Source organism: Phacochoerus africanus, chromosome 7, assembly GCF_016906955.1.
Source record: "Phacochoerus africanus isolate WHEZ1 chromosome 7, ROS_Pafr_v1, whole genome shotgun sequence".
Lineage (NCBI taxonomy): Eukaryota > Metazoa > Chordata > Mammalia > Artiodactyla > Suidae > Phacochoerus > Phacochoerus africanus.
In genome coordinates, this window is record NC_062550.1 from 25,963,298 (window position 1) to 25,982,779 (window position 19,482).

Genomic DNA, 19,482 nt, shown 5'->3' on the forward strand with positions numbered 1-19,482 from the left:
CTCTAGATTCCCACTTTGGATTGCAAGATGAAGGCTGGGGAATGCCAGGGGTGCCATTGAGTAGAAGTGTCAGAGTGATAACAATTCTAATTTTCAGATTTCTTTTAGCTCTCCCACCCCCAGCCAGTTCTGCTTTGGTGAGAATCCAGACAGACATAGGAGAGTGGGATTCCAATCTGATTTAGAGAGGGGAAAATGCATATGTAAAGCATTTACCACAGGGCCAGCCTTCTGCTCAGCACGTCACCTGAATAGCTCATTTAATTCTTGGAACACCTCTATTAGTAGATACTACTGTTGTCCCATTTTGCAGAAGATAGAACTGAGGTTAAAAGAGATAAACTCACAGAGCTGCAAGAGTCTGGATTTTAATGCTTGCAGCCTGACTCCTCCCTGTCACCACCACACTGGATCTTTTGCTGTGATTTCCCCTCTAACTGGATTGGGGGAAGGCAGGAAAAGCCCTGACCCTCTTCCACAGAGCCTCAGCCAGTAATACTGCTTTCCGGATGAGAGGGGCGGCCCTGAAGTCTGAAGCAAAGCCAGCCCCACAGCCACAGTCCCTCCAGCCTCATCGCAGCTCCCCAACAGTCCAGACCTGCCCACCCTCCAGGACCAGAGGTTCTCCAACCACCGGCTCAGGTGAGAGTCGCCCTTTCTCAGGGAAGAAGGGAGTGAGTGGGGCCTGGAGACAACTGGTTTTCCTGCATAAGCCACAGATGTTTCCAAAGATGAACTGAAAGAGAGAGTGTGTGTGTGTGTGTGTGTGTGTGTGTGTGTGTGTGTGTGTCAGTCACACACAAGGCCCAAATAGCCTGACACAGAAAGAGCCCCTAAGGAAGGCTGTATGAAATGGCCAAGGGGTGAAGTGCCAGGAGAGAAGTGGCGGTTGAGCCCCCTGGGCTGGAGGAGGGTGGCATTGGCTGGGACTGGGAAGAAAGCACTGAGACCCCTTATCAAAACACTTCTGCTCTTGGGTCAAAGCTGCCAGTGAGTTGTGTACTATTGACGCACAGTTTGAATGTTACGCGTCCTTCCATTTCTCCCCTCTTCTGACCCAGACTCTTTCCCCAAAGCCTCCAGGTCCCTGTGGCCTACCAGCTTGGGGACAGGTGGCTGCTTTCAAGGCCCCCTTTCTCTTCCAACCCTCCCTTCTTCCCACCAGGCACTTGCTGGTCCTCATGTCCACCACAGGGCCCAGCGTGGGGCCTGCCAGCGACTTGGGAGAGATCCACAACTGGACCGAACTGCTCCACTTCTTCAATCACACCCTGCCTGAGTGCCACATGGAGCTCAGCGAGGACACCAAGCGAGTGGCCCTCTTCGTGCTCTACCTGGCCATCTTCGTCGTCGGGCTGGTGGAGAACCTTCTGGTGATCTGCGTCAACTGGCACAGCTCGGACCGCGCAGGCCTGCTGCGCCCCTACGTCCTCAACATGGCCATCGCAGACCTGGGCATCGTCCTGTCTCTGCCCGTGTGGATGCTGGAGGTCACGCTGGACTACACCTGGCTCTGGGGCAGCTTCTCCTGCCGCTTCACTCACTACTTCTATTTCGTCAACATGTACAGCAGTATCTTCTTCCTGGTGTGCCTCAGCATCGACCGCTACGTCACACTCACCAACGCCTTTCCAACCTGGCAGCGTCACCAGCACCGAGGACGACGGGCTGTGTGCATGGGGGTCTGGGTCCTCGCAGCCCTCATCCCGCTGCCTGAGGTGGTCCACATCCAGCTGGTGGACAGCTTTGAGCCCATGTGCCTCTTCATGGCACCTTTTGAAACGTACAGCACGTGGGCCCTGGTGGCGGCCCTGTCCACCACTGTCCTGGGCTTCCTGCTGCCCTTCCCTCTCATGGTGGTCTTCAACGTGCTGACCGCCTGCCGGCTGCGGCAGGCAGGACAGCCTGAGGGCCGGCGCCACTGCCGGCTGGTGTGCGCCTACATAACTGTCTTTGTCATCTGCTGGCTGCCCTACCATGTGACCCTGCTGCTGATCACACTGCACGGGACCCACATCTCCCTCCACTGCTACCTGGCCCACCTGCTCTACTTCTTCTACGACATCATCGACTGCTTCTCCATGCTCCACTGTGTTGTCAACCCCATCCTTTACAACTTTCTCAGCCCCAGCTTCCAGGGCCGGCTGCTCAATGCTGTGGTCCACTACCTTCCCAAGGTCCAGGACAGGGAGGGCAGACATGCCTCCTCCTCCTCCTCCACTCAGCATTCCATTGTCATCACCAAAGAGGGCATCCAGCCCCCTGCAGCGGGCCCCCATCACCGAGTCTGAAATTCCAGGCCGCAAATACCCCACCCACCTCTGCTCCCCAATCTTGCACAGCCAGCTGAGGAAAAGCCCAGTCTCCCCCACCAGCAAAGTAGAAAGCAGGAAGTGTAGGTGAGAGATTTGCGGGGGGAGGGGGGATAGGGTGGGGAGAGGGTCAGAGCACTCAGGGCTAATTTTGAATATGTCTTAAAATATTGAGGTGGGGGTCGGGAGGGGGCAGGGAGGGATAGAGAACAGGTTCTTGCATTGTACTACTTGGCGTGGTCCTTGTGTCTAAGGGAGACATGCAGGGGAAAGGTGAAATAAAGAACAGAGACAGCCATGACTCTGGATATTTAGAAAAAGTCTGCATTACCAGCTGAAATTGGGAAGGGAGCTGAAGCTAAAGAGATGTTCAGTAGAAACTAGATGATCATTTCAGAAATCACCCTGGCCGGAAAGAGTGAGCTCCGCAGGAACCCCACACAACTTTCCTTTTGTGTTTGTGTTTGTTGATCTCCCAGCACACCATGCAGGCTGAGGGGACAAGAGGCCAGAGGCCAAGGAGCCAAGAGGCCTCAGCAGGCCGTTTCCTAGCAGTGCATCCTCAGTGTGATGATAAATGCAGGGGCGGGGTGAAGCCAAAGCCTGAGACCAGCACCATGCAGCTGGACTGCAGGAGGGTTCTCCACCCCCACCATCCAGGAAACAGCTCCATTTCCTTACCGATAAGCCCCCCTACTCCACCCCAACCCCCTCCCCCCAAAAACAGAGAAGCTGTTCCAGAGTCCATGCTCCTCACAGCTCATCTCCCCCAGCTCTGGGTCTAGGACGTTTCCACACTTCTACCTGCTGTCCTTCCCTTTCCGAATCATAGGAAAATATCACAGGACATCCATTCTGGGAGCAGACTTCAGGACAGCTGGCAGCAGGCACTGACAGGTGCTCTGACCCTCAGCCTTTGCCCCTGCACAGGGTGGGGAAGTGGAAATCTGCCAATCCCATCACAGGGCAGAATTCTGGTATTCTTCTAAGTCAGTTCTCACCCTCAGACTTCTTTCTCCCTGGTCAAGTCTTCTCATAATTCTCCTGCCCAGGAATTTAGTTCTATTAGCACTTGTCCTATAGACAGGAAAAGAAGTCCTCCTGTCAACACATACGTCTGCTGGAAAAGGCTCATTTATCAGTTTGGGAAACTTGGACAATGTCCATTAAGCACCCTGACTAAAGTAAACCTAAAAGCAGGTCCCTGCCCAGCAGTTATGAAACTTTGGCCGCTTCATCCTGCCTGTGGAGAGCAAAGGGCCTCTGGACAGTCACTGAGATGCTCTCTCTTGCTCAAGTGTGCACTATGTATGTTTAACTTGGAAGAACTACCAGCTGACCTAGACCGCCGTCCCCTCTTCCCTTAGAAAGCTGAGACTGTATTCCCCAGAGGCATTAAACATGTGCTCCAACGGTGTACAGAACTGTTTGTCAAGAGTATGGAGGGAAAGCTGTGTCTCCCTCCCCTGCTCACTGGGCCCAAACCTGAAAAAGTGTCAGCTGCTCCTTTTCAACCAGGGGAGTCCAGGTCGTGACTTGGGGCTGTAGTAAAGGCTTAACAGAACGATCCTAAATAGATTAGGATTTCCACCCTTGTGCCCACATAAAAACCAAACCCCCACCTAATGCCCATATTACCACCCCCTTTGACTCAGGCTCCAAAATTTCCCTAAAAGAAACCCAGTTTTATATCTGTCACACCCCAGGCTGCCTGAGGCCGTTTTCCCAAAATCTTTTCTCATGGACTCTCCTCCGGCAACCACTGATCACCCTGGCAGCACAAATACTTCCTTAGGGCCTATGAGAACTGGTGTGCCGACGGCATGGCCATTCCGCTCTGCATTTGCTGAGCACTGATGGGGGCCAGGCTTGGGCAACGCGCTCTGAGACCAAACGGACTGTGTCACACCCTAACTCTTCTCTGCTGGGGGACATGTGCTACCAACCTCGTGAAATTATGCCAAACCTCAGCCCCCTCTCAATCTGCCTCTCCACTCCAACACGATGTTACGGGGATTTAAATGGCATCGGCAAGACAATTTGTGGCTAAATCTCTGGTCCAACTAGACATTAGCAGAATCCCACTGCTCTCTCTGAGCCAAAAGATTCCTCTCAGGGATGTTCCCTCTGAAAAGGTTGGGTCATTGAGTTAATTTTCCACTAAAAACAGGTCACATTAACCTTGGGGAATTCCAGCTACAGGAATGGAAAATGTGCTACCTGAAAGAATTCTGGCATCTGCTGAGCAGAATCCTGCTACTGAAAGGGTGATGACCCAGATACTGTGAACTCTGAAAGGATGAGCATGATCACAGTAAATAGGAAAAGAACTCCCATTTCAAATTTCCTTTTTTTTTATTCTAAATAAAAACCACACTTTGTGCCGAACAATGGAATATAAAAGAATCAGATGTTCAACGATTTTAGACATCTACTATTTGGGAAAAGAAGTTTACAAAATATACAAAACTTTACAGCAATAGATAGTAAACACTTAAATATTAGGAGGTCAGTACTTATTAATTTAATGGAAGGAGTGAGACATCAACAACTCTTCTCTGTTTCATAAGAGACTTTAGCTAGTAGAGGTGGGGGGGGACTGGACAGGGGAAGGGTGTTACGGAAACATCCAATTCAAAAGCTTCGTTTTCCTTCTGATGCCAAGTTGACCACGAGTAATCACATTGAAACAAAAGCTGTGCACCCTGCTTTCTGATTCATTCAGTGCAGGATTTAGGGAAAAGGACACGTGTGGACTCCCAGATGGGTAGGTTTCTCCACAAAGCTCACTTTCCTGACAATAAAATCAGTGTCTATCTGTAATTAATTTAAATTCACTTCCAAAGTTGAGTAGACTGGGGAATAGAGCACAGCAGGCGGCCAGAAGAGGAAGAAAATTCAGCAGCAGCAAAACCTGACTGAGGAGAAGGTACTTAAGTCCAAAGGCTGTCCTAGAGACAAAAGGGTACTGACAGATCAGAAGAAAGCCAAAAAGAATTTTTACCCATTTCCTCACCCCCACCCCCACCTCCTTTCTTCCCAACTAGCCATGAACTATAGAGACTCTATGGAGTCTTCAAATTTAGGACCAAACACCAGGGTACAGCAGAGCTTCCAGCGGATGCTGTGGCATCAGGGAGCCACTGATGGTCAGAGGAGTGCCAGGATACTGATCCCTTCCTCTGGCCACAAGCAGCCTCTGCTGTTTACAGTGTACCATTACAGAATCACCCTTTTTCCTTAGGAAAAAAAGCCGGGAATGGCCTCGCGCTTGCTTTAATGTTCTAGTCACCATCTTGAAATTCTTAATTTTTAAACAAAGGGCTCTGTAAATTATGTAGTTGGTCCTGAGTACAGAACAAGAAAAAGAGGGAAGAAGGAGAAGAAAAGACATTCAAGGGTCAAACAAAACCTTGGAACAATACAGCAGGAGACAGTGCTAAACTGGGCTCCAGGGCAGACAGGGCAACCATTGAAGAGAAGGCTGAAAAATTTTAAACTCAAAATAAAATGAATACCTTCCACCAGGTACTCCAGAGCACCCTCTGCCACAATATAGTGTTTCAGGTAAAACAGTGCAGAAAAGGGTGAGCTGAAAGCAGAGGCAGCAGGCATAACTCCAAATAGAGGGAGGGTTGAGGTGCAATTATGGGGGACACTGGGTGAGGGACAGGGTTTGGTCAATGAGCCTCATGAGCTACTGACTTGCTACATGTCTGACTGCAACCAACCAAGCCACCCTGCTCAACCACTTAGCCGCAGGAGGATCAGGGGGTGCAGTTTTCTGTTTAGTGTTTCAGGGACAAAGTTTCAAAGATTTGCTTTTTGGTTTACTTGCAAAAAGGGGACACTTCACAGTTTCAGATTAAGTATACAGACTACCCAGCATCCATGATCCCCTCTGCTAAGGAAAAGGATTTCTCCTGCATACTGACCCACTCTCAGCTATCCGGCTGGGTTCCAGTGAGTACCTGACTCTCAAATCCAGCCATTTGAAAATCAGTCCTCACCATCAATCGGTGACAAAAGCTTAGGAGATAGGCGTCTGTAGTCTTTTACACACTTTCCTTCTTAAACGCCTAATGGTCAGCATGGGAAGAAAGGGAGCAATTGGTGAGGGATGCAAAATCTCAGAACTGCTTTCCTAACGGGAATGTCCCGAAGGAACATTTAACAAGTTGGATTAAGATGGTGAAAGCTGGCCACTTGCACAAGTCCCTTCGTGTAATGGTCACCCCACCAGAGAGCCAAGCACACCAACTTGGAGGCTTTATCAATTTAGGGCTGGGGAGGGAGGAAGCAGGTCCAATAGGGACGGAGTTTTGGTTTACCTGTACGTCTTATTACTGCTTCCCAATTTTTAGGAAGGATGAGAAAACATGCAAAAAGGACCTCCATGTGACTTGATCCCCCTCAACCCAGTCCCCAACATACTCAATCACAGGATGGAAAAGGGAAGAAAGGCCTAGGAATTTAACAAGCTCCAACTTTGTAGAACTTACATCCATTTCTTAAAGGGTTCCCTGGGTTTACTCTGCAAGAGACAATCTGGAGAGAAAGAAAAGAATTTACTTGTTAAAGGCTTGACCCATTCTCTCCCAGTCTAGCCCTCGTTCAAATCTCTGGCCAGGACTGTCCCCTGGAACATGGCTACTTGCTGGGGAGAAGCTCATTTTCCTGAAGTCTCTTATCCAAAAGAGATGCTGGGTAATATGTATACAAAAACAAAAATAAATAAATATTAATGTCCAAAAAGGCTTTGTGAGTTAATTAAAACCACTTGCTTGTGAAACAGCCCAGGGTGCTGCTGAGTCCCACCAGGGGCAGTGTCAGGGTCGAGGCCAGGGACTCCCAGAGCTCGCCTGAGCAGGTGAGGTAGTACGGGTTACTGAGGTGCCACCTTGTGAGTATGTGAGCTCCGAGGGCCCTTCCCCTCAAGCCTTCTTTGGGCAAGAGCCCCTAAACAGGCAACTAAGAATGGAGCCAACCAGCAACCCCTGGACCAGGGAGACTCCCCAGTCACCCAGGGAGGGCCTGAACCAGCTGTCGTCCAATAGCGCCCCCTGGTGGCAATGCAATGGCAGATCAGGATAAATTCCAGCAGGTCAAAGGTGAGCTGCCAAAGCTCTGGCCCAGAAAGCACAAAGCAAACAGGTTACCCAACTGGGACAGAGAGAACATACTTCCCACTACACACCACCAGTTACTTCGGTCCCTTTAATCCTGAAGGACTCACAGTTCACCACTCCACCTCATGAGGTCTTCTCATCTACACTATAGGCCAAACACACTAGTGGGAGACTGGATGTAAATTAAGGCAAGGCTGCTGCTGTCAGAGACATCCCCACCTCTCCACCAGGAAACTCAGGGTCAATGGAGGTGGCCAGATGACAGATGACTACACCAAAGTGGCTCCCTGTCCATTTTGTCCCACAAGGAAGGCCTGATGTCCTGGGCCACTGCTCCATAAAATTATGTTTCTTTGGAATTGAGAGAAAAGAGAAACCTCCCTTCCTGTCCACAAGGCTACCACTCTGGCAGCACTGCAGGACACCTCTTCCGGCTGACAAGGATTCATCCCAAAACTTTCTGACCTAAATAGAAAGCTTTGTCCCCAATTTGGACTTAGCTGCCAAGAGATTTTACTGTCCAATCAGCAGATTAGAGCTGTGGAACAAGCAGGTCCTTCCATCCCTTACACCTTTCCCCTGTTGAGGGCTGGGACTGGCACCTGAGATGAGCTGCCCTGCTGACTAGTCTTTTCTGAATGACCACATTCCCAAAATCTCTCTCATAGCTGGTGTCCCAGTTGGAGGTCTGGCAGAAATACCCACAGTGAAAACCTCTCTCCACCTCCTCTGTTCAGTGAGGCTGTTGGTTGGATTCTTAGCAGCATAAAACCTATCAGTAAACTAAAACTCGAGAGACTGGGGAAGGGGATCTAGTTGATGCTGAGCGCCTGACAAGATCCCAAAACCAGCCTCGAAAAAATCAAAAACACAGCCCTCCATGGGCAGGAAAAGGTAAGGAGGTAAACATGATAGGGCCGTTGCTTCTCAGAAACAGTATCAGTGTTCATGTGCTATTTCTTCTTTTTCTCTTCTTTAAACACAGGACAGAACAGAACTCCTAGAGCAAGGCAAAATTGTAACTTCCGCTGGGGAGGGACCAACAGCCATTAGATAATCAACGTCCTGGCTGCTGCCTGGGGGCTCCCCTGGTTCTGCTGGGACCCAGTCAGCTCTCCGGGTTCTTTTCAGCCTCTTTGGAATGGATAATGTACATGAAGGTCTGCTCGATGGTGAAGTCAGGCGGGAGGCTGCCTTTGTGCACACCGACATGCTTGCTCATGAGGTTAAGGGTGGAGCTGTAGTGGCCACAGACCGTGCAGCGATACATGAGGGCCCCGGAGTGCGTCTTCAAGTGGCACTTGATGGTTGAGCGGCCTCGGAAGAATTTGTGGCACACCTTACACTGGTACGGCTTCTCGCCCGTGTGGATCCGCCGGTGGTAGTTGAACTCACTTGTGTGGGCAAACCTTTTGCCACACACCTTGCAGCTATACTTGCTATTCCCAGGCTGGCCCTGCAGCGCCAGCTCCTCACTCAGGAACTCCTCTGCTGGCAGCTTCCGCTTCTGGAGAGCAGGGTGCTGGAGCCCGAAACCAGGCCGTGCATCAAGGCCACTGTTGCATTTGTGCTGGCTGACATGATAGCGATAGGCAGCCTCTGACTTGAAGCTCTGGCTGCACAAGTGGCAGCGGAAGAGGGTGTCTTCCAGGCTTTGGTGCACAGCCATGTGCTTCTCCAAGAGATGCCAGTCCACAAAGCTGTTTGCACAGACAGAGCAGGAGAAGACCGAGATGCCGAGATGGGAGAGGGTGTGCCACATGAGGCTGCAGAGGTTGAGGTGGCGCTGGTCACAGACACTGCAAGCCTGGCCCTTCAGGTTCAGATGGTCAAGGATGTGGCCCCGGACCACGTGGAAATCTTTGGCCAATGTCTTCCCGCAGGCAGCACATTTCAGCTCTGCGGAGGCTGCCCCTGAGAAGAGACCCAGCTTCCCAGGTAGGGGGTCGTTGGGGTGGACAATGATGTTGTTCTCAAATATTCCATCCCGGCGGTGGAGAGTCAGCTGCCACTGGGTAAAGAACTTAGTTTCACACATGTCGCAGGAGAAGAGAAAAATACCAATGTGGGACAGGACATGGGTCACCCGAGAGTTTCGGTCCTGGAAGTGGGTCTCACAGACCTTACAGTTGCCGGTCAGCAGATCCACGTGGTCCCGAGCATGCTGTCGGATCAGCTGAATGTTGGGCTCTAGAACTTTCTTGCACACCTGGCAGGGCATGGCCTTATTCTCTCGGTTGTCATTCTCTCCAAAAGTCAGCTCATCCTCACTGTCGTCACTCAATTCAATCACCTCCTCAGCTGTGCCTATCTCCTCGGTGGGGTCTTCAAACTGCAAGTCATCGTCCCCCAGGTCCTCCAGCTGGAGTTCATCCATCTGCCCAAAACTTGGGTCTTTGGAGTGGTCACTGTTGCTCAGACAGGAGTTGGTCCCAGTGGTAATGTCTATTGCATTGTCAGGGCTGAAGAAGCTGTTTTTACTGAAGTCTCCATTGCTCTGGACTTTGTATGGCTGGCAGGAGCTCGTGCTGGTTTGGATGCCCATGCTGACAGTACCTAGAACCGGCTGGGTCACCATACTGGGCACAGACGTGAAAGGAGCAGGGGCATCGTGGTCTTCTGTCTTTGGCGGCAGTGGCTGCTGGGGCAGAGGCAGGCTATGGTTAGTGTCACTGGTAACATTTCTCTCGTCCTCTTTATAGCTTCCTCCAGCATCACCAGGTAACACAGAGTTCCTATCAGGACCGAAGTGCTCCCCTCCACCCCGGAGTTCTCCAAGGGGAGGGACAGGTTCTGCTGAGTTACAACTCAGGGTTCCAGAGTGGCTCTCACTGGTGCTGGTCAGGGGCTTGGCCACCGCAGTGCTCTCCAGGTCGGGAAAGGTGGAGTGACAGGCCCGAAGGAGATCCTCCATACCCAGACGCTCAGCTACCTCATAGATGACCCCAACATTGATCAGGTCCGTGAAGAGCTCTGATGTGTAGACAAAGCTCAGAATCTTCTCAAAGTTGGCAGGGGTGATGAAGTCCACCACATAGGTCCGGGCAGCATCAAGCCCAGTGTTCAGGAAGAGGTTCTGGAAGTAGCCAGCCGCACAGGCCAGCACGGCTTTGTGGGCTGGGAAGGAGCGGCTCCCCACCACGATGGTGACATCGCACATGGTCTCTGAGAGCCGGCACTTGTTGAGTTCCTTCAGCAGGTTGTTGGGGTGGTTGGTGCTTTGCAATTTGATTCTCATGCCCATCTTAGCAGCTCCTACGAAGTGGCCTCCTTATCAGCACGGTTAATCTGTGGACAGCAAAAGGAAAAGGTGGGTGGCCAAACACACCCCTGCAGGTGATGAGCTCCTCAAGGGAAAATGCCACCAGTCTGCAGGTTTCCAAGAGAGCAGAAGTGAATGGGCATACACCTGCTCCATCCTGCTGGGGGGGCAAAGACAGCAAAAGTGACAGGACAGTGACCTCTCTCCCTGCATATTTCCAAAGACAGAGTCATCATAACAAAATCAAAAAGTACTGAAAAAAATCTGTTAGCTTGGTTTTTATTTAAGAGTCAGTAAGAGAGGCTGTAGGCCTGACTGAACCAAAGCTTGTGCCTTAAAACCAAGCCAGAAGCATCCTCTCAGGCACAGTCTTCTAGCATTACCAGAGAAACCAGCTCAAATTTTTCTCATATTAATTTCCTCCTGACTACAAGCTTTCCTATCTCACTGAGTATGTTCTCTTCCCTTACGATGCCAAATGCCATATACATACTTGAACACAATTATCAAGTTCCATTAGCTGCTGAAAAAAAGATAAGGATGTTCTATGCTTTAGTTTCCTATCTTTGCTGTGTTTTTTCAGGCCCTAAATAAACCTCTTGCTCATTCTTGAGTTCCCATCTCTCTCTACCTGCAATACCTGCCTCTTCTCTCTTCCACAGCCTAGAGCCATTGGGATACGCTTCTCACATTCCCTGTATGCTGCGGGTGAAGTAAAGCACTCAGAACCAAAGAAGTAAAGCAAAGCAGAGCATAACTGTGGTATTTAATATTACCTAAATATGCTTCAATCCCCCCCTTTCAGGATTTATGCTTCTGATCAGAACTAAGAGATTTACTTGATGCCGGTAAGAAGCATCAAGTTATATAGGTAACTCCTAAAGTACTGCTCAGTACCACTTTTTCTCCTTTTTGAGTCCTACACATCGAAGGAAGACAAGCTAGTCGCCTTCTCCTTCAACCTCACGACTAGCCCTGTGCAACACAGCCCCTTTCCCCATCTCACCACTTTCGACTAACTCCCAACTTTTTCTGGGGCCCAGGAAGCTTTAGGAGCATTGTTGGGTACCAGCAAGGCATCTCACGGGCCCTGGTGGCCAAACATCAACCGTCAGCAGGTCGGGGCACCGGGAAGCCCGAGTGGGGAGAGGGAGGGGGCGGTTTCGGAACTTTCGAGAAGGCACCCCAACAACCCCATGGCGCCACAGTCTCCCCTCCGGAGGGTCGAATCCAGGAGGAAGGGCGTTGGATCGGCCTGGGGCACTCCATCTGCGGAGTACCGAGCACCTCGGTCCCTCCCCAAACAACGGGGGACTCCTCGGGACGACCTCGAGCGGGGGCCAAGGTGGCGGCGGGGCGCGGACCGACGAGGGCAGAGGGATGGGCGGCGGGGCCGGCCGGGGTCGGCGCGCGGCTGGGGAAGCATAGGTCCGAACGAGTGGGGCGAACAGGAGGGTGCTCAGCGAGAGCGAGAGAAAGAGCAGGACGGGGGTCGGGCCTCGGCCATGGCAGCCCTCGGCCCGGCCGTACTTACCCGGCTCCGCGGGACCCGACGCACCATCGCCGCCGCCTCACACAAAGGCCCCGGCCCGCCGTGCCCGGCCCGACGAGGAGGCGGCGCCGCCGGCCGCGGCCAGACTCTCCATCCGCCGAGCCGCTCGCCGCACCGGCCCGGGCCGCCCCCGCCGCCCGGCCCGCAGCGCCCCCCGCCGTCCCGGAGGAGGCAGCGCCCCCCGCCGCTCGGCCGCAGCGCCCCCAGCCGCCCGGGAGGAGGCAGCGCCCCCCCACGGCGGGGCCGGGCGCCCGGCTAGCCCGCTGAAGCCTCCGAGCCTGCGGCCGCCCACCAGCCTCCCCGCCAGGCCCCGCCTCCAACCACCGCGCGGCCCTGGGACTGCCGCTGGACCCCCAGCGGGCTGTAGGGGGGATGTTTCCAAATCCCCATCCCCAGGCCGGGCTTTTCTGAAGCCCTGATCATCTCCAGGTGTAGGACCACTCCCTCCTTGGCCGATACCTGAAGAATCCTATCCCAACTCTAAGCTTAAATCGCCTCCCCTGTTCTACTCTCATATTCCCAGAAGTTTACTCTCAAAATGTCTGCTGTGTAATTTTACATAAAGTTGTAAGATTATTCGGTTAATTTGTATCTCCTCCACTAGGCAGTGAGCTTCAGGAAGGCAGGGGTCTGTGATTCTGCGCACTACTGCCTCCCCTCGCTTACCACACACCACTGTTCCATACGGTAGATGCTTAATGAAGTCGGCTTGAATGAATGAACCAGCACTTGAGGGCTGCACCCCTGGTGGACCACTCTCTGAAAACTCACTGCGGCTCTTCCTTCCAGCTGGGTGGCCAAATGAAGGAATTCACAGGCTCCCACTGCACCTTGGCAGCTCAGGCCTATTTCTGGCAGTCTGTCTTCCCTGGAGGGGAGAACTTGACACCCCAAAATATGCCTCCTTGGCTGCCAGGATTACTAAGAAGCAGCAGATAGGGGAGAAAACAGTTGAAGTTACTCTTTTCTAAGAGACATTTACATTTATAAGGGAAATGTCCACTTGTAAGGGTGTCTAGCTTTCTGCACCAGGAAGAGAAGGGTTACTAAATCTCTAGAAACTCAGTTTTCCTGGGTTTCCCCCATGTATATATGTTATTAAATTTCTGTTTCTTTTTTTTTTTTCCTGTTAATATTTCATTAACTACTCAGTCAAGAACCTTGAAGGTAGAGGGGAAATAATTTTTCCTCTCCTACTTCCCCAGCTCTTCCTAGAACTCGATTTCTCTGCTTCCACTCACCCTTCTCCTTTAGTGCAGTTACCCTCCAAATGCTCCTGCTCAAAAACTGTCATCAACCCAAAACTGCCCGACCTTAACTGAGAGATGTGATCTAAATTTCAGGCATTAGCACCATTACCAGCTCTGAAGTTCTCCTCACAGCATTTGCAGGTCATGAAAGTTTTTTGGCTGAATCTGTGTGGTATTCACAGAGCACAACTTCAGGCTCACAATTTTTTAGTTGGTCATATTTTTTCATTCCTTTCTTCATGTTCCAGTTTCAGGGAGATCATTTGCTTGGTGGTTAGCAGCTGATAACACGCATTTAAAGCTTTTGAGAGAATACAGGGCACCAACAAGACTACTATGATTATTATAAACAGGACAGTTCCCAATGTCTGCAGTGAGCTTCAGACACATGGTCCCCAAGACCCAAAGCAATCAAAATTAAACAAGTCAAAGAAAGAACCCATTAAAGGGGTCACCTCTTTAAGCCAAGAGGCTTGTTCAGTAATCTTATGTAGCTGAGTTTCAGCTTCCCCAGAAGTATCAATTTAGGTATGGTAGGTGGTGTTGGCCAAAGTACAGATACCTCCTTGTTTAGTTAAAAGATAATTGAAGGCTATCCTACTATCAAGAACAACTTTGGCCAGAGAGTGTAAGGATTTTTGTGCTTTAGCAGCAGATTCTGCAAAATCTTTTAGAGTTAAGGAGAGATTCCTGATCATAGCCTCATCTGTACTCATTCCTAACCAGGAGGAGGGACCTGCCAAAGGAAGCAAATCCTGAATCATGAAAGCCAGCTGGTAGGTCCTTTCTAATTTGATGATGTAAATTCAGGGGAGTTGACCAAATTCAGGAGGTGTCTGTCTGTGAACAGTTAAGGGCACAATTTCCTAAAAGGCATTGCCCAGTTATGCACTAGCCATTTTCAGGCATTCCCTAGACCCAAGGAGAATCATAATCACAATAGACAAACATAAACTCTGTCAGGGCACCAACAAATTTTATTAAGGTGGCACTATTAATGGACAGATCAGAGTTTTTATGACAAAATTGGCACCGAAGTGTTACCCCTCTTAGAAATTGCCTAGGAGATATGGATGATGGTGTTACCTTTCCAGACCAAAGCCAGAGTAAAGGAAAGAAAGAAAAGAAGGGCTGCATGTTTAGTTAAAGTAGGAAGTCTAGATCTGGTGTCTTGCGTAGAAGTCTACATCAATGTCATTTACCTTTCTCCCTTGTCAATTTGATTTTGAAATCTCCAGCTGGTGCACAGTTCCTAAAATCTGAAGGACCCCCTTTTTAGTGGGGGATTTGGACCCAAGGTTCAAGTCTCTGAAGTTTGGCTGCCATCTGGGTAGGACCTGGTATAGTCCTTTCCAAGGAGTTTTAAGGGCATTCTTTGTTATTAGTGACTCCAAGTCAGAAGGATGAGAGAAAACTGGAAACATTAGCTTGAAGTGTTGTACCCAGATATTTGAGGAAACTAGAAGAATTTAGCATCTAATCCAGTTTATAGGTATATTGCAAAGCCTCAAAGATAATTAGCAGAATTAGAATCTAAAGTTTACAAAGGTGAAAACATAATTTTTCTCTCTACAATGATTCCCATCTCTTCCCAAAGATAACATATCAATTTATTTGCATTTAACTTGGCCTGGTTATTTACATAAACTTCTGGGACCATAGTTCATAGACATAAAATAGGCAGGTATACTAGATGGTATTGTGCTTGACTCTTCAGATCTTAAGGATCCTGTAATATTTTTAGCTAAGGTTTTAGGTCTTTTGGAGCCAAACTAATACCTAAGAGGGATGTGCCACTGGGTTGGAGACTGTATGGTATTTTATAGTGCATAGGGAGGTTCCCAGGCTAGGGGTCTAATTGGAGCTGTAGCAGCCAGCCTACACCACAGCCACAGCAACGCGGGATCCAAGCCGTGACTGTGACGCACACTACAGCTCATGGCAATGCCAGATCCTTAACCCACTGATGAGGCCAGGGATCGAACCTGCAACCTCATGGTTCCTAGTTGGATTCGCGTTAAACACTGAGCCACGACGGGAACTCCCCAAAAACTCTTGTGTCAGGATAATTTGGTCTTGGAATAGGTAAGATTGATATCAAACTCAAGAAAATATCCATGCCGCGGGTGCTGCCCTAGGAAAGACAAAAAAAAAAAAAAAAAAGAGTCTTTGGTTTTGGTGATGAGCACTCTAACAACTTTTAAATGCTTGACCCGTGCTAATCAATTTTTGTACCTTTTTGGCTTCCAAGATTCCCATTAACAATAGCATTTATCAATACTAAGCAAGACAAACAAGTACATCTTAACACACCAGAAGTAATCAAGAGATGTTACTGAAGTTTGGCGAAGAAAAATGCCAATGTGCATGACCGCCAGCAATTATGTGCAGACTGGAAAAAGGACTGAACCAGTAGACCCCAACAAGTGGCGACTGAGGACTGATTCCAAACAAATAAAGAACCACAGCTGCCACCAGCAGTTCTCACCATGGAGTCTGGGGATTGAACCAACTGCTGAGATTTTCCACTCCATTAGGAGAATTATGACCTGCACCGAGGGCTAGGGGATTAGGTTCTGGATGGAATCACCTGCTAGCTCAAGCTGACCTGCCCCAAGATTGGAAAGCCAATTAGATCAGAGAGCAGAGCTCAGAACTGAGAGGAACTCACAGGGAGAGAGACAGTGAAGCCAAAAGGATTTGCAGGGACAATATCTATGCTTCTTGTTGTCCCTGAAGCCATCAGACGTCTCCTTCAGTCCTACTCCTGACACCAAATCTCTTAAAAAACAATTCAACTGAGTAAATTTGAAGATCTCATTGGCTTTATTCAACAATTCAGGAATGGACAGGATCCCATCTATAGCAAGGAGAAAGGTACTCTAAAGAACCTGAAGGTACTCTATAAACCTGAAGACTTTTATAGGCAAAGGTGGGCAGGAAAAGAAATTTTTGAGCAAAGAGTTGTTAAAAAAAGAAATAGGCCCAGAGTGGAGTCGCTTGTGCTAAGCTGCATGTCAGCAAACCAAGACTTAATTGTGGTTAAAACCTCTCCCAGAAACATGACTTTTAATTAGTCAATATTGAATTACCTGGCCTGCACTAGTGAAGTAGTCCACCTCACAGACAACTGCCTTCCCCCAAATGAATGTGACCTTGCTTGAAATTATCCTTTATTTTGTTTACGACTTCCTTGTCCTATCCCCTTTCTACCTTTAAAAACCTTTCTTTTCTTGGAGTTCCCACTGTGGTTCAGCAGGTTGCAAACCCAACTAGTATCTGTGAGGATGCCTCACTCGGTGGGATAAGGATCTGGCGTTGCCTCAAGCTGCAGCATAGATTACAGATGTGGCTCAGATCTGGCATTGCTCCAATTCAACCCCTACCCTAGGAACTTCCGCATGCCACAGGTGCAGCCCTAAAAAGCAAAAAAATAAAAAATTAAAAAATAAAAATAAAAACCTTTCCTTTTCTGCAGCTCTTTGGAGCTCCTCTTTGCAGGATGGAATGCTGCCTGATTCATTAATCAGTTGTTGAATAAAGCCAATGAGATCTTAAAATTTACTCAGTTAATTTTGTTTTTTAACAGAGTGGGTCATTTCAGGCAAGGTTACCTTCCTTTGGGTAACCCCAGGTAATTCCAGATTGTCAAGTTCAAGGTAACATTCCATGCAGAGGCCAAAACTGCATTTAAGTTAGGCATTAAGTCTTAGTTTGCTGACATGGAGCTTAGCACAAGTGACTCCATTTTTGCCCTCTTTTTTTGTTTTTTTTTTTTTGCTTTTTTTTTTGTCTTTTTGTCTTTTCTAGGGCTGCACCCATGGCATATGGAGGTTCCTAGGCCAGGGGTCTAATCAGAGCTGTAGCTGCCAGTCTACGCCAGAGCCAGAGCAAGTTGGGATCCGAACCGCGTCTGTGACCTACACCACAGCTCATGGCAACGCCAGATCCTTAACCCACTGAGCGAGGCCAGGGATTGAACCTGCAACCTCATGGTTCCTAGTCGGATTTGTAAACCACTGAGCCATGACAGGAACTCTGCCCTGTTTGTTTGGTTTTTTTTTTTTTTAACACAACCAATAGACTCCAAAACTTCCAACATGACTGAGTCATTAGGCTGAAAGACTTGAAAGAGTCTCTGGCCTGTTCAATCTTTCAAACCAACCACCTTAACCATTGCTGGAGTATTGATCCCTGTACATGTACTTCACATGCTAACAAGCCCCCTAAAGATGTAGATTAAAGTTTATACTGTTTATGTTTGTGATTCTATGGTTTATAATAAGAAATGTCAGAGTTGTGGCTCAGCAGTTAATAGACCCTAGTATCCATGAGGACGCAGGTTCGATCCCTGGCCTTGCTCATTGGGTTAAGGATGTGGTGTTGCCATGAGCTGTGGTATAGGTCGAAGACACAGCTCGGATCCCACATTGCTATGGCTGTGGTGTAGGCTGGCAGCTACCGCTCCAATTCCATGACTAGCCTGGGAACTGCCATATGCCACCAGTGGAACTCTAAAAAGACCCAAAAAAAAAAAAAAGAAAAGAAAAGAAATATGTATTTGGTTTTCATCCTCGTTTCTAGCACAGAGCTTCTAAAACACTGGAATTCCTAAGTGATGAGAGCCATAGAGATTTTTGTTATGTCAATGAGTAATGTTTGGGCTGCACCTAAACAAACAAACAAACAAAAATGAGGGCTAGTTGCCAAAAGAACAAATCTTATAGTTAAAGGGTTGGAACTTTCAGTCCCAATCTCCTGACCTCTAGGAAGGGAAGAGGGACTGGGTGTTGAATCAGTTACCATGGTCAGTGATTTAATCAATCCTATTTATGTAATGAAACTTCATTAAAAACCTAAAAGAACTAGGCTTGGAGAGCTTCCACGGTGGTGGAACCTGGACATTCTGGGAGAGGAAGGTAGCATGCTCAGAGAGAACATGAACGCTCCATACCCCTCTTCCCATGCCTTGTTCTATGCATCTCTTCCACCTAGTGTTCCTAAGTTATATTCTTTTACAATATCTGGTTACTTAGTGAGTAGATGAGTTTCCCAAGTTCTGTGGCCCATACTAGCAAATTAATGGAACTCAGCAAGAAGAGGGTTGTGGGAATCTCCAATCCATAGACAGCTAACAACCTGGGCTTAAGATTGGCATCTGAAGGAATGGGGGTGGGGGTGTCTTATAGGACTGAACCCTCAACCTATAGAATCTGATACTATCTCCAGGTAGATTGTGTAAGAGCATTGCTTGTTGGCGTGGGAAACCTCCCCCTCCAAACACATTGAGTTGGGTCCAGAACCTTTAATACTGAGGTCTTTAAAGTAAATCACGAGATAATTACAATGACATATATACACAAAGATAAATGGAGAAGGACCAGAAATTCAGCCAAGCTCTTGGTGACCAGGTTTCCTTAGGCATCAACCACTTTATGACAGGAAGAGGAAAGCCAGAATTCCTTCAGATGTTCAATCTCCAACCACGAAAACGGGAATCTGGTTTAAAGTTTGTCTTCATTTTTCCTGGAATCCCCAGTACTGCAGTTTTCGTCACTCCCACCAGAGAGCAATCTTTCTGCATTTATGCTCCTGCTTAGCAAAGCACTTAGGAACTCTCAGCATACAGGTCTGAGCAGAACCACCCTGTGAAGCTTTTGTGACTCAAATAAATTTCCCAGACTCTACAAAAGTTATCCCACTTTTAAACCCTCTAGATAAATAATTTTCAAAATCCAGCAAGATAACTCGCTAGGAAAAGACTTGAGGATTTGGGGTGAGGGCATTCTTTGACCTGTGGCAATAAACCTGACAGCAGGTACACGGAGGTGAGCACTCCCTTCTCCCCTACCCCCACCACAGAGCTGTGGGTCCAAAGTTGCCCCAGTCAGGTTGTGAGAAGAGAGAACTTTCACTGGAGTGAAACGCCTGCAGGAAGTGGCCTCTGGCCCCATGGCCTGTTTTACACAGCCTTAGG

At 48.9% G+C, this 19,482-nt stretch overlaps 2 protein-coding genes across 2 annotated transcripts; one reads left to right on the top strand and one right to left on the bottom strand.

The window, feature by feature from the left end:
- Positions 1–310: 310 nt before the first annotated feature.
- Positions 311–3,823, top strand: GPR182 (G protein-coupled receptor 182). The gene is made up of 2 exons (XM_047786975.1): positions 311–642; positions 1,166–3,823. Exon 2 carries the CDS (start codon positions 1,182–1,184, stop codon positions 2,289–2,291), a length of 1,110 nt encoding a protein of 369 aa, XP_047642931.1. The 5' UTR covers positions 311–642; positions 1,166–1,181; the 3' UTR covers positions 2,292–3,823.
- An 825-nt stretch (positions 3,824–4,648) lies between these two features.
- On the bottom strand, positions 4,649–12,381 carry ZBTB39 (zinc finger and BTB domain containing 39). Its single transcript, XM_047786973.1, has 2 exons — positions 12,238–12,381; positions 4,649–10,729 (listed from the first exon to the last, which is right to left on the bottom strand). The coding sequence occupies exon 2, from the start codon at positions 10,683–10,685 to the stop codon at positions 8,550–8,552; it is 2,136 nt and encodes a 711-aa protein (XP_047642929.1). The 5' UTR covers positions 10,686–10,729; positions 12,238–12,381; the 3' UTR covers positions 4,649–8,549.
- Between the last annotated feature and the right edge of the window lie 7,101 nt (positions 12,382–19,482).